Here is a 26,927-nt window from a genome sequence, read left to right on the forward strand (position 1 = left end):
GTCCATGCGGGAGGGGGAGGAGCTCCTCCCGCCGCGACCGAGCGCCATGGAGGCGGCGGCTCGGTGACACCCGTGCGGACCGTTACCCGGCGGCGGCGAGCCGGCAGGTATTTCCCGCCCGGGCCGCGGCGGGCCGGAGGATGCCGGCAGAGCCGGGCCCCCGCCGGCGGGGGATGGAAGCCTGGCCAGCGGGCGGCTCTGCCCGTCCTCCCCGGGGCTCGGCGGGGCCGCCTGAGGGCGGCGGCCGGTCCCGGGGGGCGGCCGGCGGTGTCCCCTCCGTGCCTCGGCGTGGGGGAGCCTCGGCCGGGCGGGGCGCGGCGGCGGGGCCGGGCCGTGGGGGGCCGCGGGCCTCACTTCCTGGTCCGGCGGCGGCGGCGGCGCCGGCCGCCCCCGCGCCGCGCTCGGCCGCAAGCGGGGCGGAGGAGAGGGACGGCGGGAGGGCGGCGGCCGCTCGGGGCCGGGCGGAAGGTTCCAGCGGCTGCTCGGGCCGCGGCGCCTGGGGGCGGGCTCGCCCCCACCGCCGTCCCTCAGCGCGGGGAGGGCCGCGGGGCCGCGCCGGCGGGAAGCCCCGGCGTCCCCTCCGCCGCCGCCCCCGCAGAGCCCGGCGGGGGCCGCCCGCGAGCGCCGCAGCCGCCCCGCGCCCGCCGGCCCCCGCCCCGCCCCTCGCGGGCGGCCCCATCCCGCGGGCGGGGTAGCGGGGGGGGGGGGGAAGGGGGGAGCATGGGCGGCACCACCGCGCCGCAGCGCCGGGGGGAGGGGGCGGCGCTCGGCGGGGAGAACCCAGCCGCAGCGGGGGTTGAGCGCTGAGGCGGCCGCGGGCGTCGCCGCCAGCAGCGGCCCCAGCCCGGCCGGCAGCGCCGCTGCGACCCCGCCAGCAGGTAAAGCCCCGCTGCAGGGGCTGCGCTTCCCGTCGGGTGCTGGCCGCGGGCAGAGGGGGTCCGTCGGGGCGCCGCCCTGAGGCGGCGGGCGGGTGAGGGGCGCGGTCCCGCCTCGGGGTTTCGGGCGCCGGGGTCCGCCGGGAGCGGCCGGGCCCGGCGGGGGTGGGCGGCATCTCCTGCTTCCCGTCCCGTTCTCCCCCCACCCGCAGCCCTCCGCCTTCGCCGCCCCGGAGCGCGGGCATGCCGCGGCGCCGCGCCCAGCTTCCGCGGGGAAGGGTGGTGTCGGGGCAGAGCTAGGCCTCCGCGGCGCCGCGGCCTGGGGAGGGGGGCGGAAGGGAGGGGGAGGCTCGTTTCCCCAGGCTGGGGGGCGAGAAACGGGGCGAGTGGCTTCAGCCGCCTGGGGAGGGGGGGACGTCGGCGGCCCCGAGCCCGCCGCGCTCCGCCAAAGGGAGCCGGCGGGACCCCCCACCCCGCTGTGCGGGCTGTGGGAGCAGCCGTCGGTGTAGGTCGCAGGGAGATGGTCTTGGGGCTGAGGTACCCCTTCCCGCTTGGGAAGTACCTTCTTGTTGCTGGGGGTCGTCAAGGACAGACTTGGCGCTGAAAAGACTGGGATCAGCAGCGCAGGTGGCACACTGACCTGTGTATGGGGGCTTCGAAATGCTCCTGCCGTCCCAACAGGGTCAACTAGCCCAGCAATTTGGATTTAAAAGGCCGTACAGGTGGCAGCGGCAGGCAGTTTCCAGGTTTATGGAATATGTAGGGAAACTCTTCCCTTTCTTCTCTCTTTTTTTTCTATACCTATCTAGAACTTGCCAGGTTTTCAGCATTCCGTCATTCGCCTTGTGGCAAGGGGCTGTGACTCGCGTGCGTTGCGTGAGTGTTGTGACAAGGGTAAATCTGAAGGTACTCCCCGTCTTTAGGAAAAGTGCAAAGTCATTAGATGATTTCTGTGGCATACTTCATAGGTATTGCTGGTTTCCACATCCAGATTTTTTTTTCCAAATCTGCTTTTTTTCATTTATTTGCACTTATTTCTGAGGTGATCAGCTTCTTTAATTTTTAGTTTGGTCTCCGTTGGAAATTGTAAAAAGCATCCAAATTGCTTGCATCTGGTAGACAACTAGTTTAGTTTATGTTGTAATATTATCTGAACTAATGCAAAATAAGCCTCTGATCTGTTCCCTCCTGTTAATTATACAGTTTGGGAATAGACACGTTGTCTTCTTATTAGGCCAATTATTGTAGTATGGTTTTCCAGGCTGGTTTTCAGTTCTGAGGTAGGAGCACGGTAAGTCTCAAAGCTTAGTATGAGTTGAGGAAAAGATTGCTTAGAGTTTAATTTCATTATATATAATCAGTTTCTGAAATAACAGAATAGTAACTCTTCTCTGCTAGGTAGAGAGTGTTAGGAAAGGAAGGAAAAGAGTGGCAAAATGGTCTAGAGAGAGGAAACAGGTAACCAACCTCTAAACCCCACCTTAAGGTCATTGGAAGAGGTTAAAACTGGAGTTTTCTGAGTCTGGTGGGTTTTATGTATTCAATGGAGTTCTGTGTTCGAGTTTGGTCTCTGCTTTGAAAAATGCTTAGCCCGTTTTTTACTGAGAATCTGAACTGAGAGATCAGAGCGATTGCTCGGTGAGAAGCAGTTCCCCGCTGGTAGCTGGGTGCTTTTCCTCTTTTGCCAGTTGTCAGCGCAAGCTCATTCTGGTTTGTAGGGATTGCAGTGCTTCACCTACAGAGTAAACCACAAGAGCATTTGATGTGCTTTCCAGAATTTCATATACTTCCCTAAGTATAAATAGAGGTTCCAGAGATCTTTTGGTAGTTCTTGTGGGGAGTGGTGGGAATATTGGGGGACGTCAGTCATTAGAGTGTGCAGAGGAAAACCTGAAGTTGCTCTCTGACTTCTACTAGAAATATTGGAACTGATGTAAAAGATGGTCACTAATCTGACAATTAAGTGACAGATATAGTAGATGTAATTGCTGGTTAAAGTTGGGAAAAGTCTGAAGTAATGTTAACAGTAATAATGACTATATCAACAAATCAAAATGAAACAAACCACATGACAAACCCTTATAATCCTGACAGACTTTTAATGGGTTGGGAATCTTCAGTGGGTTTTTGCAATGTTTGTTTGTGATTCTTAAGCACCATACCTGTGGTGAAGTTAATTTGTGCTTCTAAAGAACAGACTGTTTGTATCTTGGAAGAAGGGGGGTAGAAAAAAAGAGGGAGATCATAAATACTTGGATGCGTCTCACTGTGTGTCTCATATGGCAAAATAAAGTCAATATTTAATTATGTATTATTTAAAATTAGCAGTTTTTACAGTGAATAATGTAGATGAGTTATACATATCTCATATGTTGAGAACCAAGGCTATAATAATACCTTTTGTCTGTTAATCATTAAAAATTTGAGTTTCAGGTTACAGGGATGTCTCTTTCTGCATTCTGTATTGTTAAAGTGGTACAGCAAATAACTGATGCTCTATCTCCTGTTTAACCCCTTCCCAAGTGCTTGAAAGTTGGTCTTGATAGACTGTTCAGGTCATTTAAATCTTAAGTAGAAGATGGCTACAAATGTCATCTGTTGTATTTATGTTGGATAATGAAAGTTTCAACTATATCTTTGTTACCTAGTTGAATACTAATGTATCTAGTGTTTAATTTGTACAAGTATTTTATTTTCCAAACAGTTTCTAAAGAAAAACCTGGGACTCAAAACCCTGATGAGAAAACCTTGAAAAATATTTTTGAATACAGAACTGTCCATAGTTCTCGCCTAGACCATTATGCTTTTAAAAAATGCCACAAAAATTGTCAATATAAGATTTTGAAGATGAAGTAAGAAATAAAAAAAAAATTTAAAAACCCACAATATGCAGTGCATTGTATATCTTCCTCAGTTCCTGTCTTCTGTGCCAGTCATAAATTAAGACTGCTGTGTCACTGAAGACAGAGTCATTTGTTTTATTGGTTTTTATCTTAAGAGTCACTTTTAAAGGTCTTATCAAACTAGTAGGAAATTCAGAATCTCTAAGCTTGATATATGATGCTTGCTCATGGAATGTAAATACTTAGGGACACTGATAATGCAGTGATTGTGTTTTGTACTTAATACTGTCTGAGAATATCAATGCTCAGATTAATGCAATTCCCAAGTGCCTGGAACTTGCTGTTTAGAAAGTATGCACAGTATTGCTAATCAAGAAAATATTTTTCAAGTTCCACCAAAATTTTTCTCTCCTCTAATTGGATGCAGACCTGTCACTTATTTCATCTTCTGAAGTGTGTAATTAAATTTAGTTGTTATTGTTCTGTTCTTGTATGAAACCTCTGTCTTTTGCAACCCAGTGTTTTGTAATAGAATTTATGTGAAAGATGCTAAGCAGAACTAAAGCAAATGATCGTGAAAAACATGAACGTATGCTGTTCTCTTAAGGTTGTGGTTTGATATCTGATACTAGGGCAGAGAGCTTCATAGAGCTTTCTAGATAACGAGGCAGTGCTATACAAAACTGCAGTTTTAATTTTTAAAAATCTGTACAGTTTAGGATTGTGTTAATGTGTTCAGCATCGTGTGAACAACGAAACAGTCCATCTTCGCAGAGAGCCTGAAACAAAAGACCAAGAAGTGAAGTTCTCAATGTTTTGAATGGATGTCAGTTTGGATGCAGTCAGTGATGTTCGATGTTCTGATTATTATGAATTGCTGTAGTTAGTGTGGGGAAATAACCATAATGAGAACTGAGCTGAAGGCTTATAAAAACTAGACTTAAATACAGAGGGACATTGCCTAGCAAATAGTTGTGCTATGCAGTGAAGACAGTTTCACTTCCTTTAAGATGTCTCGGCTTCCAAAAGCATGTGAAATGCTGACATGCAGTAAAACAAATTCTGGTTCAATTACTATAACTCTTGCAGTCTGTTGCCTTCTGAAATGACTTAAACTGGAAAGGAAGGGAAAGCATAGAAGTGCCTGACTGTAATGTAGAGCAAAAGGCACTTTCAGCTTCCACCTATTACATAAAAATTGTTATTTGGAGGCAAAATAGGGTTGCCAGTTTGCAGAAACTGTAGCTTTTCCCTCCTTCTTATGTTAGATCTCAGACAAATATTAATCATATGGATTTTCAACATAAGCCAAGTGTTTGAGTCATTATGATTGCTACTGTTTTGAAACATTAAAAGAGCTGAGTAATGCTAAGATTAAAATTACGAGATTTTAATTTTCAAATGGGAGGGAGAGGAACAAAATAAAATCATTAAATCAATCCTGGGATGGATTGTGTTTCTTAAATGAGATTGAAGACCTTGGATCTGCTCTTGATGACTGGCTTGGTGTCTTAGACATGAACAAATAACCTCCTCGCAATATTCTTGGACCTGTTCAATTTGTTTTCATAGTGCAGTTATTATTTCAGGTGGTCAGCATCTAGTCTAGCACAGAGCACCCAAGCAGTTTCAGGATAACTTGATGATTTGATTCTTGTTTGGTTAATTTTTGTATAAATTTTTGCTGCCCTATATATTCTTTTACTGTAGTAATTATTTCTAACATAAATTGCACTTGTGTCATTTTCTATTTATATAATAAAATGCAATTTATGCCATATTTGTACACATTTAAAGTCTAGCATTAAAGATGCTTATTTATGAGCTATTGTTAAAACACGTGGTATTTAAAATTGATCTGATTAAAAGAAATATTTGATCGGAGTATTTTTCTGGTGACCCTTTCTGTCATGACTGATTGCTTTAAGTGATTGTTCACATAAACCAATTTTATCCCTAGTTTGGAAAAGGAAGATATTTTCCTTCCTTTAGATTCTTGATTTAAATTGAGCTTAGTTGTTACTGAGCTGAAAGATTCAGATTGCATATATAGATGCTACGCTTGTCAGAATCTGATTTAACACAGTGTAAATTTAGAGCCTCAGTGTATCTGGTGACTTTGATCAGTTTTGGTGATTTGACTTAAAGATTTTGACAGTGCAATGTAATGTCAGAGTACTAAAAAATTAATAATTCTGTTGTATATTGGGTTTTAGGTAGGCTGGTTACATAAAAGCTTTTCCCCCCCCAAAAATTTATAAATTGGCAACAAATTAATTAATTATAAATTAGGTTTAAGCAAATGTATTTATCTTGTGTTGCTATGTGAGAATGCAAACCAGAGTCCTTTCATTTACATGTGCGCAGTGGTGATGGGGAGGAAAGGAAGTAGAAGAGCTGATCAGGTTTTGTAGCAGTCTCAACACTTGGTACAATAAGCAGAGTTCAGTACAGCAAAGTTTCCAAGAAGACATTAAGTCCAGATGCCCTAGAATTTCAAGAAACTAATAATGACGTTAGTACCATTTTCCTTTGATTGGAACAGTAGGAAGGACATAGCAGGGATGTCGGGTGCTCCTAACAATCTTAGGGGAGAAGAGCAGTGGTCCACAGGGAAGTGTTGCATCATTTTATAGGACATTAAGTGCCTATTTTTAATCTTGCTGACTGACACTTGGGGGGCAAGAAACTTCTGCGGATCCAAAGTATGGAGAATGAGGTGGTCAGGAAGTAAAACTATTGTTTTGGGTGCTACAGACACACACTTAATTTCCAAGTTACGCAACAGAAAGGGGGAAAACTCCTCTTTTGTTTTAGAAGCAGCCCAAAAGAGTGAGGTAGATTTTTTTTTTTTTTTCCATAGAGCAGGATAAAAATGTAATAAAAGTCCAAAATAAAAGCACTCTAAATGAGTATGTAACAATGCCAGCACTTAGTTGCTGTTCTCCACACTTCAGGAAAAAGCAGCTAATTGGGAAGGTCAGGTAGCTGAAGACAGGAAGTCATTAAGGCATTTTTTTTTTCCTCTCATCTATTATAGTTTGTTATCGATGCAAATAGATGGGCATGAAAAGCCAGATAAGCTCTTAGAAAAGGGATGAAACAAAGAAAAGAAAATTGACTTTTCCTAGTGGTGGTGTTTCAGAAACTTGAGCAATTTTCTGTCCTCAATCTCTACAGAAACCTTGTGGCCCTGAATTGTAGACCTTTATAGTAATAAACAAGACGACAGCTGAAAGGCCAACATCCTAAGCAGACAGTTAAATTGCTTGAGAGTTTCATTGGAATGGCTAATGTTTGCCTTTTCCTTGAGTCAGATACTGTTTTGGTTTGTGCTTAGCTTCTGGAAGCAGAAGTTTAAGAATATATAGCCATTTTTACTCATCTTTCAGTCATGACTGCTGATAAAAACTCCAAAATGGTAGTATGTGTATCCCAAACGTTAAAACCAAAAGACTTAGAACAGCATCTGCTCTTTCGTGAAGGCTAGAAGCAGAGGCTGCTGTTGACCCAGCTCACTTTGAGATACTTAGGCAGTATTTACAAGAACAGAATTTTCAGTGGATTGGAAAGATAACCTCCAGCAAAGCAGGTTGTGGAGCCGTGGGCTCTCTTGTGGCCACGGTGCCTGGCAAATACATTCCTGTTTATAACCTTAGGCTTTGTCTCCGCAGTGGAGTTCTGCTATTTATAACCTAGTGAGTGTCACACTTTCACAGAAAAGTTCTTGTATTAAAAAAAAAAAAGTGACACTTCGGGGAAGACTGCTTCTGGTGGAAATATTGTACTACTTCAGCATTTTGTTTCTCTTCTATCCTCTTCTGTTGGAGACTTCATCTAGGGCGTTTTCATTCCAGTAGGCAGGTGGGTAATTTCTGACTTTTGGCTACTCTATTCTGTATGTTTATGTGACCTGAATATTTTATTTTTTTTCTTTTTGGGCTATGAACTCTACAATTACATTTGGATTTTAATGCATTCTAAAGGCGTGAAAAATAATGAATCACAAGTTTAATTTACATGTTCCTTTTAAATAATGCCAGCTTTATCTGGATAGGGTTTTTATAAGAAAGGTTTTTATCTTGCCTAAAAGTTTTGTGCCAGATATAATCAGTATGTTAAAAATACTCCTACTATAAAGACAGCCTTTATTTTGAGAACCCTGCAAGTGTGAGGATAGAAGCCCAGTGATACATACTGCTTTAACATGACGGCTTCCTTAAATATTTGGTCTAGTTTCTTTTTTAATAAGGGACCGTTTGAAAGCAGGCGATACTGCATGAGAAACATCAAAAGCAGTTCAAAAGAGTATAGGTTAGATATATCAATCTCATCACAAGTCTTAGCTGAAGTACATAGCCTGTGTACTCTTAATCCCATACTTGTATTAGTAGGGGTGAAAAACAGTACTTAGGGATTTCACTTTCTGGTATGGGATTTCTAATCATTCAGTGGCTTTCTGTAAAGTGAGGCCTATGATAATGTGCATCTCAAAAAAAAACTTAGAAAAACCTACTAAAGTAGCCTGAACTCTAGTCTGGAAGAGAACTTAATTTTTATGGCTTTCAATTACAAATAATTGACCAGAAATGTATTGTGAACCAAAAGCTAAATTAAAATTAGACCTGAGGGCAATAGTTTTATCTGATCTTTGGATAATCAGTATAAAAAAGCAAATGTTTATATTCCCTTGTTTTCTTATGAAAGAGTACAGCTGTATGCTAAATGTTACAGCTGCATAATTATGTGAACTGCATAATGCCTCCCTGTAACTTTGGTACCAAGGGAGTATGTGTGTGGTGCTGAATGGTGAGGAGGAGGGAAGGGTGCTAAAGACTATGTATAGATCAAATGCTTTTTTTTTTTTTTTCCCCAAGCTGGTGTGATACATTTGAAAGGATACAATGTGTATGTGTAACTGGTACTGCTGGGCTTTCTGCTCCTGAAGTGTCTTAAGAATGCTCCACTTTCAAAAACTCTCAGCCAGAAATTATTTCAGTCAAGTGAATAGTCATCGTAGTTGAATCAACGCACTTTTCTCTTAATGCGTATCTTCTCTACTGACTTTAAACCTAAAATTTTCTGTGTACTTGGTGCCTTTTATGCATACTGTGCAGTCTGCATGCTCTCAGAAAACAGGAGGCTGCTAAGTAATCTTTTGTGCATGTAGGTGCCAGACCAGATTTTGTATGCATAACACTGGCGCTACAAGATGCAAGGGTGCTATGCCACCTCAGTAAATATCAATGTACTAGCCCCTTAAATCCAAAATCAAACTTGTTTAGAGATGGATTTAAATGTAAGTGGTCTTCAAAAATGACTTTGAATTGTCACTCTACAGTACACTTTTCATAGCAAAACTTGTTAGAATAGCTTCTGGGTATAGCTGGGTAGTTGAAGAGGCAAATAATGTAGTACGTCAGCTCACCCTGTGTGTGTGTCCACCTGTCTGTCCCCAAGGAAGAAATTGGACTGGAACCATCTCTGTGTTGTTACTTAGGGTAATATCTTTTTGCTTCATTGAGATCTTTCTTGCTGCTTCTTACACATTTTGAATTGCAAAACCAGTAATAATTTGTTCAGTGATGGAGTAGTCTGTGGTCAGTGAACCAAATTTTCACTGGAGAATCATTATTATAGTCACTAAAGACAACATAATTTGAATTTCACATGAAGTTCTGTTTGCCGGGAGTGTGATAAAAATAAATCTGTGCTTACGTACCAAAACATTTTGACCTGGAAACAAACATTATGAATATAAGATGCAAGAATGTTACTTTTGGAAAAATCGCTCTTTTGGACTGTGAAATATTCATGACTTTTAAATATTCCTTCCTTCCTGTGCTTTTCTCAGCCTTATGCTTAACACTGAATTTCTTGAGTTTTTTCTAGAATCTCGTGTGTGTGGGCAAGGAAGAGTAGGGGCTTTCTGTACATGTTTTATGAATGTACTTGGCTTAGACTTTAAGTTGGGTTTTAGAAATAAACTCTCATATCTCAGAGCTTAAGACAGCAGTCTAGTGAACCATCAGCTTATTGTCTAAAGAAGGGTAAAAGTCTAAAGTCACTGATCATTTTTCAGTAGTAAACTTAAGAATTATTTCACTCTAATTTCTGCACTGTGATTTCCTTTGTCTATTTTGTGACAGCTGTTAACAAGGTCAGTATTTGTTGGTCTATTTGTCTTCCATGGAAACCATAATCAAACCAGTCATCAAACGCAGAGATGTATCGTGATCTGTTAAGGCTGATCACCGTGCGGGTTTGCTCTCTCATTTGCAAGCTGTGCATGCGCAGTGTCGGCAGCGCTGGTAAAATGGCATTGACTTCTAAACCCAGCAACACTACTGCAAGACGCCTTCAAGCTGCTGCTTCCTCTGCTCTCCTCTGTTAGTGAAAAACACCAAAGGTTGATATTTAGAGTGCTGAAGTCTGAAGGTGAAGACAGATGTTTATATTTGTCTGACTCAAATTACTTCTGTTAATAACTCCAAGTAGTTACTGCGGTAAATACAGACATTTTTGTAGCAGGGTTTATTTCAAAGTTATATTAAAATCACAAGCGAAGTAGCTCTGTGTGTATAAAATGGCACAAACTTCTGTTCTTTATGATGTGTAGGGGTACGAGGTGTTTTGGCGGAGGAAGGAAGGAGCAATATTGTTGGCTTGAAACTGCTTCTGCCACACAGTTCGTGGGTGGGGTTGTATTCGTGATGTAACTGCATGGGGCATGTTGGCACACGAAGTGACAAGACTACTTTTATGTCCCACTGATTTGTTGTTTTCTTGTGGGTCTCCTTTGTGACCTCTCCTTTCCAGCTGTATATGTGATTTTGAGTATATACATGAAACGGTTCCTTAAAATTGGGGGTGGTATCTGTTAGAGAAATGGGTGTTTAAATAAGTTCTGCTAATACCCTTCCTCTTGAGAGGCGTTGGTTGATTATTTCCTGTTTTTGTACCAAAGCTATAATGGAGGCATATCACTTTAAAACACTTCCAAAATGTGCAGAAGTGCAACAATAGCGCTGACCTCAGCGAGCGAGGTCACACCCAGGCTGCTTCCTGTTTTCTTCTTGGGGAGACCAGAGGCCCTGAATATGGGACAACTCTCCTTTACATGTGCTTGGGGGCTTGGAAATTAAGAGTGACAATTAATTCCATCATACAAAATGAAAATTTAAAAATCTTAAGGAAAAGATTCAGTTAGGATTTCCAAGGTTATTTCCTAAATGGTAACCTTCTTTTAAAACTAAACTATTACTCTTTCTTTACTGAAATGTCTAAGATGTTCTGCAACTAATGCACCCCTCAAGTGTACGTTAAAGATACAGAAGGGAAGGAGATGCACTGAAGAGGTTTGAGAGGAGAGGGAGAAGGAAAGAGCAAGGTACCCAGTGACACAATTACAGCCCTTATACACTGTTATTTCAACTACGCCTCTCTCTGCTTGTATTTAAGTATTAGTTGACCAATATAAAAGCTCCCTGCTTTGTTGTCTGTGTTTAGTGATGCAATACAGCTACAAATCAGAACTAAGAATTCTTGGGAAAATGAATAGCTGGTAAGGTCTCTTGAATAGCTGGTAAGGTCTCTTTGAGAGACAGAGGAGAGACAACATAGGGCCAAGGTACAGTAAAAAAAGGCATTAAATGTTTGATTTTCTTCAATGGAGAGCCCAGTGTGTGTGTGTGGTCCTCAAACAGCTCTACCATAGTAAATATATTACGTAAAATTCCAACTAAAATACTTTTTATATATGAAGGTATGTAACTACATGCATTAATGCATTTATTTTAACTGGCTGTTGGCAGATTTCACTTTATGTAAGGCTTTGTTCACTATGTCAAAGCTTATAGATTTTGCACCATTCTTGAATATGTCAAATCCATTCCCTTCAGGCTGTAAGAAATAAAACCTTTCTATGTTTTCCTTCTCTATTCATGGCTTTGGAGAGACATAAATGAGCGGGTAAAGCAGCCGAAGTTTATTAGTGTCACTAAATGAGGAAATGTTTTATCAGAATCTTCTTTGGCACATCGTGAATATATAAAGTATTAGTCTGTGTATGGTGCCAGAGCTCCACTTCCAAGCCAGAACCCCAGTCCACCACTGTTGAGACATCAAAGCCTGCGTGCATTGTCAGCAGTTACCAAAGACAAAGGAGGTAACTTTACACAAGTGACTTCAGCATATAAAGGTTTTGTGGACTGGAGCCTGAATGTGTGTGTGAGTTACCAGTATAGCTCCCTTGAGAGAGATCTGGAGTATTTCTTGCTGTCTTCTTCCTATAATTAGTAAAGCACTATAGTTAGCATTCCTTATGTTTAGCCACCTGTGTGATCACTAGTAGGGATGATCACATGAAAGCTATGTGAAACCTCCTCTCTTACTTTCTGCTGCTGTGTGTTGATGACTTGTGAGATCTTACTGCATGGGTTGAAAAACTGAGGTTGGTATGTATAGGTAAGCACTTATTTCAATTCTAAAGGACTGATTTTTTGATACAAAATAAAATTCTTACCTAAATAATTCTTTAGTCAATAGCTCTTAAGAATCCAGTGAGACAGATTGTTCTTTCTGCAGTCCCTTTAATCTCTATATATTTGGCACGAAAATAGGAATGCTTTGTTGTGGGGAGGGGTGTATTTACCCTTCTCTAGGTTTTGTGTTTTTTTTTTTTTTTCCCCTCCTGTCTATTATGATGATTTTACACGGGAATAAGCTAAGCTTGCTAAGGCAAGTGAAAATGCTGCTTTTTTTTTTTTTTTTTAAAGAAACCAAATTAATTAGGATCTTAGTTTGTAAACTGCAGTCTTCTCTGAGACAGAAATAGCTCTGCTTTACAGAACTAAAGGTTCCTATCACTACGTGCCTGACTATTCTGCTTTGAGTAATCTGCCAAGTATCAGCCCATTTCCTGGCTTTCCAGAGCTGCGTCGGCTCTCGGCCTCTGCGCCAGCCTCCCTCTCCGTGCGGTGGGGTCAGCGGGTCCCTGTCTGATGAACTCCCTGCATCCCGGCTCGTGTAGGCTCTCTGTCCTGCCCTGCCGCCCGCCAGTGTCTCACAGGTCCTGGGCTCAGTGAATCTTCTTACAGTGTGTCCTCAAGTGCATTTGGAGTCAGCTTTTGCAGAGAAAAGGGTGTTTTCCCAGCCACAATGTTTGAGTCCACAGGTTGCAGAGAAAGTACTTTTTGAGACAAGAACCCATGGTAATTTGTCACTGCCTGCCCGTATCATGAAGAATTAAACTCTTAGCAAATGGTGCTGCTACTGAATCAGGAATAGTGTAAGGGGTAATTTGTCTGTGGAGCACTCAAGCCTGCCAGTGGCTTTCCTGATGCTAGATACGCTGTGGAATCTGACTTAGTTAATTATTTTGCCTCGGGATGCACTTTATTTTAGTATCAGTAAATTCACTTGTACAAGTCTGCTGAGGAAAAATTGCAGTGAGGTACAGTTCAGCCTACAAATGACATTGCTTTTATGAGGGCAAAGATGTGCCGCCTTGGTTACACAATAGTTACTGCTCACAACGAGCTCCCTGTATTGCTGCTTCTGATGGGAAGCATCTCATGTCCTTGACCCCATTTCCTAATCACTTGGGTATCATGCAGTGGTACACCCCCTGGCTACCAATGGTATTAAGAAGTTCTTCCCCTTCCTGTTGCTCATCCCCTCAAGGTCTCTCTGCTGTAGCAGATGATATTATTCATAGTACATCATGCACATCATGAATTGCATTTGAAGAGAAGCATCTGGCTTCTTCATCAGGGTTTCTGCCTGTGAATGTTGAAAAGCAGATACCTCTAGTATTCTGCATCTAAGGTAACTCAGAATATTTTTCTCTGACTAAACATTTACTAAAAATATTAGTAAGTCAGGGAGGCAGACATTACGTTACCTTCAGTCTCCTGAGATGGCAGGGGGAATCCTAACTCTCTGCCCATAGAGGTGCAGAGCTGATGGCTTTGCTGTGTGCACAGCTGAGTACAATACAGCTAGGCTCCTGGGGAAGTTCATGTTCAAAAGAAGGAATTTTCCAGGCTGTGGAGCAGCGCTCCTTCCTGGCTGTAGTATTTTGATCTTCCTGGAGGGGATGTGTCCTTTGTAACCTGGTGCAAGTTGGAGTTGAATCCACTGAGGTTTTCAGTAATTTGTTGTATGAGGAAAAATTTGCAATACAGAGATCACTTCTGTTCTTTGCAAACCCTGCAAAAGCAGTCCCAGCATTTAATCTGATAAAAAACAACTTGTTTTTTATCTGATGATTGGGAGCATTGGGAAATAGCACACTTCAGGGTTGTAGTGATGACCTGCTTCTGTGCACTGAGAGCTGGCTTACAGGATGCAGCCTCTCCTTTGCCATTGCTGCCAGGCATCTCAGTTCTGTGTTCTCGCTGTGCTTCACTGCTTACCTCACTGATACGCTTAAAACCAATGTTACAGCAAATAAATCTAGTCTGGATAATGGTCTACACACATAACAACATCTTGACTATGGCTTCCTCTCTTTTCTTCTCTTTAACCATATCACTGTAACATCAGAAGCATTAAAACAGATACAGATGTGTCCACGTGTGCAAGTTCCAAGCACGTGCTTATGTTCCTGCGTTGCTGTCATGAGTATGGCATCAGTAAGGTGTTCACACAGTAGTTTGACAAGAGGTTAGAGATGCTACTTTGCAGAGTTAGTGTGAATCTGAGAGCTTCCTCCACACCCCCTCAATTTCTGTAATTTTCTGTGGGCACCTTGAAATAGTGCTTTAAAAAATGTAAAAATCCCAAGTGGAAGCATCTTGCTCACTGTTCTGCTAAATACTTTATGGTGGATGATCAGTCTGAACACACGAGCAGTTGCATTGGGACCTGCAGCCAGCCAGTACAACAGTGTTGGATACACTTCAATTTAATAGTTAAACTGTGCACTTAGTTTGTTTACTGTAGTATCCCGCTGTTTATGTATAGCTTAAGAATATCTCAGAGTTTGCTGTTCAGCTGCTGCGTGCTGGAAAGGAACTTTAATGCTTAAAGCTAGAATAATCCAGTTCTAAAATTAATCTAGACTTCGTAGAAATGTGTACTGGCTTGGAGGCCATTATATTCATTGAGGTATAGCTTGACCTTGAACCACTGATACATTTCTGCTGAACAGTAATGCTAATGACCTTGCAAATTTAGAAAATACTGATGTTGCTAGGACTTCTCAACTACAAAAAAAAAAAATTATTTCGAAAAAGTGTGAAAGATCAATGCCCTTGAATTTGCTTAGGAATTTATTTTTAAGCTAAAGGTGGGTGGGTGAGAAGGCTTCTGAAGCTGGATTTTGTCCATGTAGGAACTTGTATAGGTATAACATGATTTAAACTGTTAAGCTTAACAGCTGTTTAGCTGCTGGTGCAGCTCGATACAGAAATGGCATTAACAAGGAACAGTACTGATACGAATGACATTAAGGTCATTAACACTGACTTTACGGTTGAAGTACAGAATGGGCATTGATGGTCTTTGAGTGCAGTGCAATGCTACAGCTAATTTTCTAATATGCTCACAGTTTTACCTATCAGTAAAAAAATGCCCTAACTTTAGCTATTTGTGAGCAGCCATGCATGCTTCCAGTTGAATAGTAATGTCATTTTCTTTATGGTGAATTATTCTGTGTTGGAAGTTACTGTTTACAGAGCACTGAAGTGTGTGGCACATCACAGGGCAGAAGCTGACTTCTCAGAAAATTAGAGATACATCAACTTCTCTGGTAGGAATCTTTATCTTTTGTTAAAAATAGCACGCAGGACTACTGAAACGTTGGCAGGCATCGTGGCTGTCTTGCTTTAGACCTTTGACTCCATTGGTTTGTCTGTGTTACCTTTGTGTAGGTTCTAGAACAAAAAAAGGAAGAACGTGCTGAAAAGGATAATTTGACCCTGTTGGAACTGAAAGTGGGGCTTTATTTCATAGAGGTCTAGTATTGCAATCAAATGTATTAAGGTTGTAATTAAACTCGATAGACTATAAGGCATGTGATTAGCCTGCATGCTAAAGTGATGTTTTTAATGTTTGATTTTTTTAAGTCGGACATTAGTGTTGATGACTTATATTTTATGCTTGCTGTGCATTAAGCGATATTAAGTAGTCTGGGCTTCTGAAATAGGGAGATGATAGTAATAAAGTAGTCTTCTAGAGTAGTCATGTATGAATTACAATGTCTTTGTAGTTGAACAGCGTGGGTTTAAGGACGGGAAAGGTGTGAACTTCATAGTTTACTTATGTATAGCTGAAAATACTAGTTAAACCTTCTAAGTTGCCCCTCTGCTCTTACCGATTAGGATGTATTTTGATTGGGAGATGATCCAATTTGTGTATGTTTGTCACCTTTCTATCTTTTTCTATCATGAGAAAAATACAAACAAGTACCTGGCTTGTTCGTGCGCTAGCTACTAGCTTATTTTACTTCCAATGCAAGGATATTGAAGTCTACGTGTATGTGAATAGACTTAAGAGGTCTGTGTAGTGGTGTATGGCTGCTGTACTGGGGATAAAGAGGAAAACTGATCTGAGGAAACTTCAACACACTGATAAAATCAGATGCAAAATCTGATTGAAAAAAATTACTAACCTGAAAGTGTGCTTGCATGTGGTCTTACTGTTTATTGATCTTTTTATTAAGGTTGCTTTGAGTCCTTGTTTAGGTGAGAACTGCTGTGGGCTGTACCAGCATGAGGATCCTTTTAGGGATGGTTCTGTCTTTACTCTCCCTTCTCACTGTCTGGGTGCTTTTGAAATGAAAAGATCTTCGGGCCTTGCCCAAGGAAAATATGGAAAAAAAATTGCAGAAAACCTGCCATTTCAGCTGTAGTCTAGGATTCAAAATTTTCATCTTTAGTTAAAACAAAAGCCGGCTTGGATGTCATGTCCGAAGGCTCTTGTGTCATAGCACTGTTGAGCTCAAAGGTAAATGTTTAAGGCGACCACTGCAGTCTTTGCTCTCTGTTGCCATCTTGGGGTGAAGACTGACAGAGGTTTCCGGGTGGCTGTGAAGAGTGGCGCTACAAATGCATTCACGAAAGTACAGTGGGTGGTTCTGTTGACAGTTGCTTCAATATTCAAAATAGACTTAAATTAACTCTGCTTTTCATGGCAATTCAGGAATTGAAATAACTTGGGTCTTGCCAAATTTATTGGACAGTGTACTAAAGGGAGTATCTATTTGGAAGCCTTTCTAAAGGCAGAATAAATATATATAGGTTCATGGGGGGTTTGTCTTGTTTTTTTAAAGAGGAGAAAGTGATACAGAAACTTATTTTTCTTCCATCTCATTGGCAGGTTTTCTTCACCAGTGGAGTGTGAGAAGTAGAGACTGAAGAAGATGAGTGAGCTGGAACAGTTACGGCAGGAGGCAGAGCAACTGCGAAATCAAATCAGAGTAAGAATTGCTAATTGCTTATTTTTCACAGTAAAGTTCCTTCTTTAAAGGAATAAAGTGTAAAGATCACATCTAATACTTGCCCCTGTTTAGGTTGTACGGAGCTTAAAATATTTTCAAGACTATTTGTTTAAAAATCAGAAAAGTAAGACATTGGTATAATGTAATGCATTCGTAATATTTCTTGAACAAAATATTTTATTTCCTCTTGAAGTTTCCTGTCTTTTGTTACTAGGGGTATATGTGTGTCTGTCTTACTTTGGATTTTTAAAAACGGAACAGCAAACTTCTAGAACCCAGGCACAACAAGTTGGGGTTAAAGGTATTAGAAAAGCTTGTTTCTGGACTAAAAGTGACTTCTGTGCTGCCACTCTTGATAAGCACGCAGTGTAAGAGTAAACCTTCCAGGGGTGGATGTCATTTCTACAAGCCCTCTTTCTTTGCTTCCTGTTGAATTTATTTTTTTGAAAACGTGGATCCCCCCATATGTGCTAATTTGTTGTTGAAATTACTCATTGAAAATAAACGAAGTATGATCTGTCATGCCCCAAACCAGTTTACCAGGAATCTGTTGCAACATGCCTGTACATTTCAGTGATGCAGTTTTCAGTAAAGAAAAAACTACAAAGCTTAATATGGATCTTCAAATTCTGTTTATTCTTCATCAAAATTTCCTTTTTCTAAGCAAGAAGCATCCATAAACCTGATTTGTATGGGAATGCTCTACAGGTTTCTTAGAATATGTTGCGTGCACACTTTTTTAGCATAACATCTGCTGGCAGCAGTTGTTTTGTGGCAGTCTTGTGCTTAGTGCAGCGGGCGTTAGGCTGCTTGTCGGTATCAGCCATGAGGTGATCACACTTCATGTGTTGGGGGCAAATGTTGCTTTCATTGCTCCTCATTTGGTGTCATTCAAGGAGAGTTCTGAGTCGCTTTGTTTTCGCTTGATAAACTGATGAAAGACAAGCAAGGGGTCAGTTGGGGCACTGGGTACCCCTTCTAGCCGTTCTGTAGAGGAATGCAAATAAATCTTAGTTTAAAATTTTTTTTGTAAATTTAGGCTTTATTATGGCATTGCACAGATAAAAGGTATTTTTCTGTTCTTCCTCTGCCTGTAAAGATTTTTCTTATTACATTAAGTTGGGGTGAGCCAGTGAGTCTTTAATTCAGTCTTAGTAATCAGTCAGTCTGATTTTATGCAAAATGGTTCTGTGAAGAAGGAGATAATAGGCAAGTAAGAGAGCTAGACTGTGTTGCAGAAATGTTTGCTTTTCTTAATTTCGGAGCATGAAAATCTGATTGGCTCTTTGTATAAGCACATTTTGTGGCTTTAGGTCAATTTAATATTTCTGTTGTAACTCTGTCACCCAAACTTGAAACTGGATCTGCACAGATGTAGCTGACTAACTATGGCTGTTGCTGCTGGAGTCTTCTGGCTCAGTATTGGCAATTAGTCTTTGCCTCTTTGGATCCGAGTGCAGGGTTGAATATCTTATGCTTAATTTTAACTTCAGGTTAATATGCAATTAGAAAATGCTCCTGATGACTTAATGATTTTTCAAGAAACTTTCTCACCAAATAATTCAGCTTAGTATTTGTATAGGTGAATATTATCTTATTAAATCATTACAGAGTTTTCATTCTGAATAGATCTTTTGTTTGGGATGGGTAGGAGAATAGGTATAGGGTATAACAAAGATAAGGGTTTTTAAGTGTCTAGAATATCTAGCGGGCTGGTAATTTTCAGGAACTATTTTTGATGCACTCCTAAAAAGAGGTGAGGTTGCAAACAACATTTGATGTTTTATATATAGCTAGCAGTGTGCTATCTCAGTTATTTACAACTCTTTGTTTTTTGCCTGATACTTTCTCTAACAATTTCATAATGAAAAAGCAACTTTGTACTAAGTGAATTAAAAGTAAGATTGTAACTAGCAACTTCCTCAAGCAAACTGTGATGTGTAGCTGTCAGTTTCCAAATAGATCTTTTTTAGCCTGAAATGTTTTAGAAATGTCGAGTGATGGTTTTTTTTACTATATCTAGGTAAAGTGAGTACCTTTGCCTCCCCATGCAGTTACTACAGCTGTAGCTCTGTTCTGTACACAGACTTGATGGAGGGATGAAATAAGACTGCATTAATTTTTAGTGCAAGAAGTTTGAAACATCAGTGAATGATAGCAGGATGGCTTTGTGGTTAAATTTAATTCCTATTTCTGTCTGTAATAAAGCTCCCGCATGATGTGTGTCCTCACTTTGAGAATTGAAATTCAGGATGTTATTTTCGAAAGTGTTGCATACTTGGCACAGTGTCCTTTGAAATTGAATGACATTTTGAGCAAATAAGACACTATATTTTAAAAAATACGTATATAGTTTTGGGGAAAAAAATTAAATCTTACATGTGTATGCTAGGAAACTGTGGGGACTGCATATTGATCTGTTTTTTCTCACAAATTCTGCAACGTCTACTGCATGAACTGAGAAAAAACTACAGTTCTGTAGAGGAACTCTTATACATTATGACATAATGATTCTGTTACGATGATGCATATGTAGAAATGACAGTTAAAATGTGAGAATTAGAATAGTCTGTTGAAACTTTGCTTTTCCTTCAACTTTGCCAATCATATGGCAAGTATTAGCCTCAAGTATAGGTTTTGCTAATAGCACTTTCTTTGAGAAAAATTGCTTTGATTCATTCAGAATACATTTTATGTTGAACATCTTCAAGTGTTTCAGCTAAGCTAAACAATTGTTTAAAATTCAGTGTGTTTCTTCCTGTGGATGAAGTAAGTCCTGAGTGCTAAGGGATTTGCTGCCCTGGTATTTTAAACCCCTCCTGATTCCAGACGTCAACATTTTATAAATATTTCTACAGTTCAGACATTTTAAAAATAAGTTGAGATGACTTAATCCACTCTCAGGCTTGCTTTCTGGGAGGAAAGCTATAAAGGGTGGTCAAAATAAACAGGCACTAAAAAATTGTTAAAGTTGCAATGTCAAGTAACTCTCAAGGAAGAGATTGAAAAATTTTAAGATCCTAGTCTGAATGCGTTGATGCAGTTCCAAAATGTGTGAGTAAATGTTTCCGTTCCTCCTCTCAAAGAGGACATAGCCATTAGTGTACAGATTGAACGCTTTCTTGGGGCGGGGGGACACACAAATTAGTGGTGAAGAAGGCCATCAGTCATTTGTGGGATGCCTGCTCCATTGGTTACAGAAGTTGGAAGGTATCTGGAGAAATTGCAGGGAGTTAGAGAGGGTCTTGTGGCTGATCCTTCAGTACTGCTGTTGATAGTTTTATCCTTAACTTGTGCTATGGAGTTCCTGTCTAATTTTAAGCCAATTATTTTAAACCATGCTTCTCAGCAGGGGTTGCTGACTGTGTGCCTATTTTTGTCTTTCGTAGACGGGAGCCTGAGTTGCAGGAGTGCAGTGTAATCGCAATTGTAACTGAAACCAGGTTTTGCAAAATCAGAGTGTGGCAGACTAGGCTCAATGGTGCTCGCCTGCATCAGGTGTCCAGTCTGTTACTCTGATTATACAAACAAAAGTGAAGTCTGTTTTCTAGGTAGGGTTGAATAATATGCAGAAAGTAAGTCATATGCCCATAGAGTCTGAAATGAAGAGTCGAGAGTATCTGTATGGAGAGCTGAGCACCATCCATTCCATGAAATAAATGAGAGTGTCAGTTGACTATTTTTTTCCTTCATTTTGTATGAAGTGCATCAGCAGCTTAAGCTTTGGTGAGCCTGCTGTCTGTCCTGCTCTCCAGATCCTGCCTGTTAATTTTCATCCTGCCTCTCATAACTAACAGTGTCACACCTGCAGTGGCAGGGGGGTTAATGCAAGAGCCTCATGTAGTACAAAGCTTGCTAATCATGTATATTATGTAGTGGTTTTTTCAGGTGGATCAGTTCTTCCCTTGGTGCTCAGCACACCCTGAGCAAGCACATCCACACCAGGGAAGGAATACAGGGGAGAGAGCAGGCGCTGGGATGTCAGAATGCTCCAAATGCCTCTGAATCACATATTCTGTAGAAAGGGAGACTCGGAGGATGCTGGATCATGGCCCTTCTTAAGTCCCTGTTCCTCCACTACCCCCAGCTTGTGTGCCAGTGCGTTAGATTCCTCCTTGGATAATAAAACTATTGGGGTGCCAGAAGGCATATCGGCATGTAAGTTGTTGCTGGATTGCGGCTTTTTGAGCATGGTGAAATCTAGCTTAAGAATTATTTTTTCCTTTAGACACTTTCTCTCAGTTGATGCTCAGTGTTGCCTTTTAGGTTCAAATTGTTCCATTCTTTTGTTTCAGGATGCAAGGAAAGCATGCAGTGACACAACTCTTGCTCAGGTATGTTCGTGATTCTCTGTATAGACTCCTACTTGATATATATATATAAATATATATTTTAAAAAAATCCCTGTAATTTAGGACTGTAACATGTTACTGTTTAGTAAGTGAAAGAATAAAGTGAAAGAAGCCTTTGGAAAGATACTGTGTATTTATACAATTATTTAAAATAAAACAGAACAACCTCACCAAAACAACTCAAACAAATAAAGCAGCAAAAAATCCCAACCAGACAAAAACCCTACTATCTTAATGGATCCTGCTTCCAGTTTGCCTTTTAAATAGACCGTGTTTATTGTGTTTAGTCTATTTAGAAAGATTTAAATAAATGTCTTCTAGCTGTATTTTGGAATCAAAAGTATTTTGCATTTAAAGTACTGTCATGCTTTAAAAAGTAACAGTGCAGTAAATATTGGCGGATTTCTTCCACTGGTTTTAATTGAAAATTTTCAGATTTGATAATCTGAAATAACCTCAGTATTACAGAATATTGTTTTTAAAAAACTTTCTGAAGTTTCAGGTGAAGCCATTGTGAAGCATGTTAGTGTATTTTCTGTAAAATCTGTTTTTCACAGTGTGCATGGGCCTAATCCTGGGTTGTACACTAGTATCCCTTTTTTTTTAATGTTGCATGCCAAAATAGATTATTTTCTATCAAAGTTCAAATGCATTTAATTATCTTGTATATTAAAAATAGTTCTCAGTATCTCAGGGGCTTGTTTTATTTATTTTTAGATCACAACAAGTCTGGACTCAGTGGGTCGAATTCAGATGCGAACAAGGCGTACGCTTAGAGGTCACTTAGCCAAAATCTATGCTATGCACTGGGGATCCGACTCCAGGTTTGTACAAGTGATCCTTAAAACCAGATTGTTTACTTCAGATCTTATACCAGGTTTTGGGAGCCCTAAGGTATGGTGTTGGTGCCCTTGCAGAGGGATCACAGACCACGACTGTGGTGGGTTTTTTTGTCTTCAGATATAGTTCACCTTAGAACCAGTGAAGATTGCATAGTGGTAATAGAGGAGTCTTGATTGAAAGGAGAGGTACTTTGCCTGTTCTCCCCACAGATGTTTTGTCTTTTCCTTCTTTTAGTTTTAACTAAGTTTTTTGAGTCTGTTTAAGCAGAGATGGGTATGTATTGAGGCATATTTTTGGAATGATGGATATGGTATTTTCCAAGATGTTGAATAATTATGTAACTTCTGTGATAACAGAAATTTAAAAACACTATGACCAAACTTGATGTTGTTGAAAAAAAGACCCTTTTCTACATAGTGGGAAAAGGTACTCAGCTTCTAGAAAGGAGTTTTGTTATGTTGCCTTTAGAGGAACTGACAGTCAGATGTTAACAGTGCCTCATGGTCTATTCTCTGTCATGTCCAGAAGGAAATACATCTAGAATCTGCTCTCAAAATAAGATGTATTTTCCTCTAAGTTTCTTGTTTATTTTTGTGTAGCTATGTAGTTAAAATACTAATATATGAGAAATAAAAGGAGCTGTGGAAAGGGTTCATAAAACGTGTTTCTTTGGTCAGGTAATACGTAGATCTTAGCAGATTTTTTTCCAGCAAATCATTCCCCCCCCCCCCCCGAAGAAAAAGAGAGTAATAAAAAAATGATGAAATTTCTGAATCTCTTGGTAATCATACATGATGTATGTCTATTTTGAGATTTTTTTTGTTTATTTTATATTAACATATTTTCTGTTTATATTTAGGCTACTAGTCAGTGCTTCTCAAGATGGAAAATTAATTATTTGGGATAGTTATACAACAAATAAGGTAGAGTTATTTATAATCCGTATCAGTAATTCATGCATAACTTGTGTGTTTGAGGGGGCTTGTGTCTATTTTTTCTATGGTTGCAAGGCAAAAATGAAAAGAAGCAGTTCTTTTTCTAAATCAGACGTAATCTTTTTTTTTTTTCTTTCTTGACTAGCTGATTACTAGTGATATGTTGTAGATTGTGCCTCAGAAGCAATAGTTCTAGGTAATACGTAATGTTTTCACTCTAAATTGCTAGTGCAGTAGCTTATAGCTATTGCTTTATGCCTGTGTGGTGTTGCTTCTGAAACTAATTTGGTTTTAAACTGTAGAAATATACAACCTCAGAATTTACAAGAGTGCTTTACTTTTGAAGGCAGAGGAAGGAGGAGGAAAAAAAGAAAAGCTGTTAAATGAGAAAAGCTTAAGTAGAATGTAGAGTGGTGATCTGCCTCTAAACTGTCCAGTCTCCATGGATACAACCATCGCATTTTATAACCTATAGTTCAGAGATGTAGAATAATTGAACAAAGAAATCTAAGTAGAATAAACAAATGTTGTAAATGTTTGAGTTTAGAAGAGCTTTGCTATTAAATAACATTGTACTGAAGTTCTGTATATCTACCCCAGAGACTACTGGTATTTTTCATCCTAGTATGTATGTATGTATAAATATGAAATGGGTTCTAATATCTTGTAAAATCAAAATACTGAAACTTATGATACACAGTCTACTTGGTGTGTTTAATATGCTATAATTCATTAACTGATCCGAATGACCTCAGTGACAAAGGAAAGCTGATGTGTGACGTAGCATTCATGAGCTCTGTCTTTCTGAAGATGCACGCCATTCCTTTGAGATCCTCCTGGGTGATGACTTGCGCATACGCACCGTCTGGAAACTACGTTGCCTGTGGTGGATTGGACAACATCTGTTCCATATACAACTTAAAAACCAGAGAGGGCAATGTGAGAGTGAGCCGAGAGTTGCCAGGGCACACAGGTCAGCCATGTTCTTGCTTCAGCTTCGGTTTTTTTATTGCACCAAATGAAACAATCTCACTTTGAGGTGTGTTGTGAACTCTGAAATAGTTTTGTTGGTTACAGACTAGCTGTGGGAGAACTTTAATCACTGCTCTTGGATTTTAAAGTTCAGTTATTACTCCTGGGTCTGAAACTAACATAACTGTTTTGTTTTTAGGATACTTGTCCTGTTGTCGCTTTCTAGATGACAACCAAATCGTCACTAGCTCAGGAGACACCACTTGGTGAGTTTTTGAGTTCTGTTGGCCTGGGGGCTTTTTTCCCCCCCTTTTTCTTTTTTTCTTTTTTTTTTTTTCCTTTCCTCTCCAGTGCCTTAATTTTGTATTTAAATTTTGAACTGTCAAATAACCACATACATTATGTTAATGTTGTCACTTTATCTGCAGCGCTTTGTGGGATATTGAAACTGGTCAGCAGACCACCACATTCACTGGGCATACTGGCGATGTGATGAGTCTCTCTCTAAGTCCAGATATGAGGACTTTTGTTTCGGGTGCCTGTGATGCCTCCTCAAAGCTTTGGGATATTCGAGATGGAATGTGCAGGCAGTCGTTCACAGGGCATGTGTCAGATATTAATGCAGTTTGTGTAAGTGATCATTTATATTTCCACTTGGGAGGAAAGGGGGAGAATAAAAGCTATAGTTGCATGAATTCAGTTCTATAGTCTGCTGGGTTACCTTGATTTAAAATCAATTACTTCGTTAGGGTCGAGAATCTTAAATTGTATGTAACAAAGAAGGTTGTTTAATAACTTACGATCTAGTTTATAACTGAATTATAATTATCGTTATCTACGATGCTTTGGAAGTGCTCTTGGAATAGTTTCAGCTATGCTTTTGTTCAGTTTTTTAAGAAGCAGAGAATGGAGTAGGGAAGATTTTTGCATGTGGCAATATGTTAAAAACTGAAAATTGTAGATAAATGTGATACACAGTGAGGGAGCAAAATAGCCAGGCATCATCATCTTAAAGTTTTTTGTTGAATGAAAGTGTACTTGATATTTTCTGTTGAAAAGAGCTTTCAGAGAAATATTCTGGAAGGCAAAGTTAAAATCAGTAGTTATGTTGAATATTCATCCCTGGAATAATTTTGTAATATTTATAAACTGGATTATATTTCCTCTCTGTCATAGTAACACTATGTTCTGATCTGCAAGATACAAGCTCTGATAAATAGGGAATGAAATCTAAGCCTAAGCTGCATCTGTTTTTGATAAACATGAAAAATTATTAAGGCTGAGAAAATACCAAAAGCGTGACCAGTAGAAAAATGCAGTTCCTATACTTAGACCTGAATCCTGAGATGTGTTGAGCTCTTTTCATTCCCATTTCAATCAGTATGGCTGTTGTAAGAATGACTGATTTGGAGTATATTTTTTGGAAATTGAATTGCTTGCTTGCAATCTTCTATCTTGGCTGAGCCAACCTGGCTGCCCAGCTGAGGGTGGAACATTGTGTACTGCTTCACCCAGGTCTTCCTGGCCCACTGCCAGGAGGCACGTAACTGCGTTTTGCTTCATTTTGTAGGAGTTAGTTGCATCCCCTTTGGCTCCTGTTATACCTCATGCAGGAACTGTCTGGGTAAAATTCCAGTCATTCAGGTGTTACCAATACTATTCTAGAAGTGTTTCACTGCATAGCTCTATATATGCAGTTTTTTAACATGCAGATTTTTTTAAAAAAATAAATCATTCTGCCTTTGTCTGGTCACCCTAGCAAAATATTCCTCTGATGTTTGTAAAATAATGCATCAACAATGTGTTTTTCCAGTCTCAAACTCCTGTCTCTTCATTAAAACTTTCAGTTTTTCCCTAATGGACATGCATTTGCCACTGGATCTGATGATGCCACTTGCCGACTCTTTGACCTACGTGCAGATCAGGAATTAATGATGTATTCGCACGACAATATCATCTGCGGGATCACTTCTGTAGCCTTCTCAAAAAGCGGTCGCCTCTTGCTAGCAGGTTATGATGACTTCAACTGCAACGTGTGGGATACTCTGAAAGGGGAGAGAGCGGGTGAGCTGAAGTTTTCCGTTTCCTTAGCAGAAGATGGATATTCAAAATTATGCAAAACGCAGAGCCAGTTCATTGCCAATGCTCTTGCTGATGTTAGGGGATCTGCTTGCTTCCTTTTAAGGCTGTTTTCTTTCGGAATGGCATCCTTTTATTGCATTTGGTTATACCTTCCAGGTGTACGTTGCATTATTTTCATCTGTAATGTGTGGAGTAAACGCTCCAGTCAGTGACATACTCCTGTTCTTGGGTATTGGCCATTATATATCTGTGCTGGAAGACACCAGCTCTTGAGGCTAAAAAACAGCCTCCAAAATTATGTTACGTCTATGGAAAACTATTTCACTGAAGTGTATGAAATGAAGTAATGCAAAACTATCCATTTGCATTGACTTTTCCATCCATCAGAGGAAGTAATTCAGAAAGTAATAAGTTACAGTAGTCTTTCTGCTTTGAGGACCATGATTTCCTGCTGTTGGGAGGGAGGGGAAGTGGACACCTTTAGCCCTTGAATTAGTCCCTTCTGTCAGGATAGGCAGCGCATTTATAGCATAGCTAAGTCTTTCTCACTTTGTAGAGTAATTTAAATGATGAGCCCTGGT

At 40.4% G+C, this 26,927-nt stretch overlaps 1 protein-coding gene across 1 annotated transcript in view; it reads left to right on the forward strand.

Annotated features, from left to right (window-relative positions):
• The window catches only part of GNB4 (G protein subunit beta 4), a 32,532-nt gene continuing 5,605 nt past the window's right edge, over window positions 1-26,927 (forward strand). The window contains exons 1-9 of the mRNA XM_074834220.1: window positions 1-107; window positions 17,042-17,141; window positions 21,458-21,496; window positions 22,232-22,338; window positions 23,217-23,280; window positions 24,103-24,265; window positions 24,464-24,530; window positions 24,693-24,894; window positions 26,112-26,328. Of these exons, the coding sequence (XP_074690321.1) occupies window positions 17,085-17,141; window positions 21,458-21,496; window positions 22,232-22,338; window positions 23,217-23,280; window positions 24,103-24,265; window positions 24,464-24,530; window positions 24,693-24,894; window positions 26,112-26,328 (916 nt within the window). The 5' untranslated portion in view covers window positions 1-107; window positions 17,042-17,084. The remainder of the gene's footprint in view (window positions 108-17,041; window positions 17,142-21,457; window positions 21,497-22,231; window positions 22,339-23,216; window positions 23,281-24,102; window positions 24,266-24,463; window positions 24,531-24,692; window positions 24,895-26,111; window positions 26,329-26,927) is intronic.

This window comes from Strix aluco, chromosome 9 (assembly GCF_031877795.1).
Source record: "Strix aluco isolate bStrAlu1 chromosome 9, bStrAlu1.hap1, whole genome shotgun sequence".
In the NCBI taxonomy this organism is placed as follows: domain Eukaryota; kingdom Metazoa; phylum Chordata; class Aves; order Strigiformes; family Strigidae; genus Strix; species Strix aluco.